Below are 2251 nucleotides of genomic sequence, written 5' to 3' on the forward strand. Positions count from 1 at the left end.
AACAATTAATTTTATCATTAATATTTATATAATTATTATTTATTATTCGAAAAAACAATTATCGTTATTCGAAACATTTTTTTATTTAACTGTGCTAATAAAAAAAAATCTAAATTTTAATAAAATCTGTATATATTTTTTAAATAATATTTTTACAGAACTTTTCATTACTTTGGGAGTAATTATATTTATCTTATGTGGTATATCTGCTGGGAGATCTTTTTGGCATATGATCACAAAATGTGTTACAGGTGTCAAGGATGAATCAAATAATAAAAAACTAACGAAACGTCGTGTAAAAGCACTCGATACATTCAGAGGGTATATTATTAGATATTATTAAATGAATTAAAAAATAATAACTATATTTTAATAATGACATTTCTAAATGACAATGTTGTTTCAAATTAATTTATTAACATTTAATAACATAGTATTAAAAAAAAAGGTTATTTTTTAAATGTATATTTAAATTTGTTTGACAAAGTTTACATTTAAAATTATTTTGATAGAATAAGTAATGAAAAATTATTAGGTGCAAAGTTTTAGTTTCTTTAGTTTCTTTTTTCTCAAAATTTGCCTTTTTGTTTTCACAATATACAGGTAGTCGAAATACAAGCGGGATCAGTATAACCGAGAATTTCATACAATATTAACAATTACTTATATGATGCAGGGCCAGTACTCTTTTCATGATTTTTGTTAATGATGGCTCTGGTAGTTATACCGTATTGGAACACACAATTTGGGATGGCATGTTACTAGGAGATATAGTATTCCCTTGTTTTATATGGATTATGGGTGTTTGCATTCCTATAGCTTTATCGGCGCAGTTAAAGCGTGGAGTTTCTAAGCTTCAAATCAGTTATTCCATTTTAAAGGTAATTATTATGAGAAAAAATGAAAAATATAATTTATATACGTTAAAACATATTGATTCGTTTAAAAAAAGACATTGAAAACGTAAAAAAAGTGCAGTCCGGAATATTTCTTAATCTTAATAATATTTCTAATTTCTGTTAATATGCAATATCTGCTTTTTATCGCAGAGAAGTTTTCTTCTATTTCTGATAGGTGTTTCGCTAAATACATTAGGAACAGATGCGCAAGTTGAAAATATACGGATATTTGGAGTTCTTCAACGATTCGGAGTTACTTATCTAGTCGTTGGCCTAGTGTATCTCTGCTTTCCATCCCAACAATCAAAAATTTTTCGGGTATAAAAGTATTAAATATTTTTGTAAATCCCATAATATATATTATATTATATAGATATATTATGTTCTTTGCATGCTGTGATATTCTTCTTTCGCATCTACATGCGATATTGGACATGAAATATCGAAACAAAACTTAGATATTAAATAGTTATCTATGAAAAGCTATAACGAAATTTTGGTTTTTGTTGAAATAACATGTTTCTATAATTTAACAGATATTTTTTATACCTTATCAATAATACATAACAATATAATATATGCAATTATTAACTAATAAAAATTATAATACATAATAATTTGACACTGTGCGAATCACAGATAGCAACATAAATTCTTCGTGTATTTATAGAATCCATCACCGACTTGGATAATGCGGAAAATGCAAGACATATTAAGTCTTTTGCCACACTGGTTTGTAATGCTGATTTTAGTAATTGTACATTGCGCTTTGACGTTTTGTCTTCCAGTTCCTGGATGTCCCACGTATGTACCTTAACTTCGTTTTCGAACTCTAATTTTTTAATGCTATTATTTATTATGTAAGTGAGTTTTATATTGATCTTATTTATAGTGGATATCTTGGACCGGGTGGAAGGCATGAAGATGGTAAATATTTTAACTGTACTGGAGGTGCAACTGGATATATTGATAAAACTGTACTGACTTTAAACCATATTTATCATTATCCAACTAGTAGATCTGTTTATGGATCCGGTCCTTTTGATCCCGAAGGAATTCTAGGTAATTTTTGTTGTTTATCATTACAGTTATAAACATAATTATTAAAATGTATTATATATTTAATAAAACACACAGTAGAATTTTCTGGAACTACTAAATATTCTTTTAATGATAAGTACTTTAGCCAATATAAAATCAATCTTTTTTGTAGCAAAAGAAGATCATAATTTATTGCAGTTTTGTTTTATTCCACTACGAAGAAAAGAAAATTTAATTTTTAATTGATTAAATAATTTATCGTGAAAAGCACATCTCTCTCTCTCTCTCTCTCTCTCTCTCTCTATATATAT

The 2251-nt window shown here is 26.6% G+C and overlaps 1 protein-coding gene across 1 annotated transcript in view; it reads left to right on the forward strand.

The window, feature by feature from the left end:
* The window catches only part of LOC108685717 (heparan-alpha-glucosaminide N-acetyltransferase), a 7768-nt gene that overhangs the window by 3597 nt on the left and 1920 nt on the right, over nt 1-2251 (forward strand). The window contains exons 5-9 of the mRNA XM_018190662.1: nt 159-321; nt 677-881; nt 1050-1217; nt 1570-1703; nt 1792-1961. Of these exons, the coding sequence (XP_018046151.1) occupies nt 159-321; nt 677-881; nt 1050-1217; nt 1570-1703; nt 1792-1961 (840 nt within the window). The remainder of the gene's footprint in view (nt 1-158; nt 322-676; nt 882-1049; nt 1218-1569; nt 1704-1791; nt 1962-2251) is intronic.

This window comes from Atta colombica, unplaced genomic scaffold (genome assembly GCF_001594045.1).
Source record: "Atta colombica isolate Treedump-2 unplaced genomic scaffold, Acol1.0 scaffold155, whole genome shotgun sequence".
NCBI classification, from domain to species: domain Eukaryota; kingdom Metazoa; phylum Arthropoda; class Insecta; order Hymenoptera; family Formicidae; genus Atta; species Atta colombica.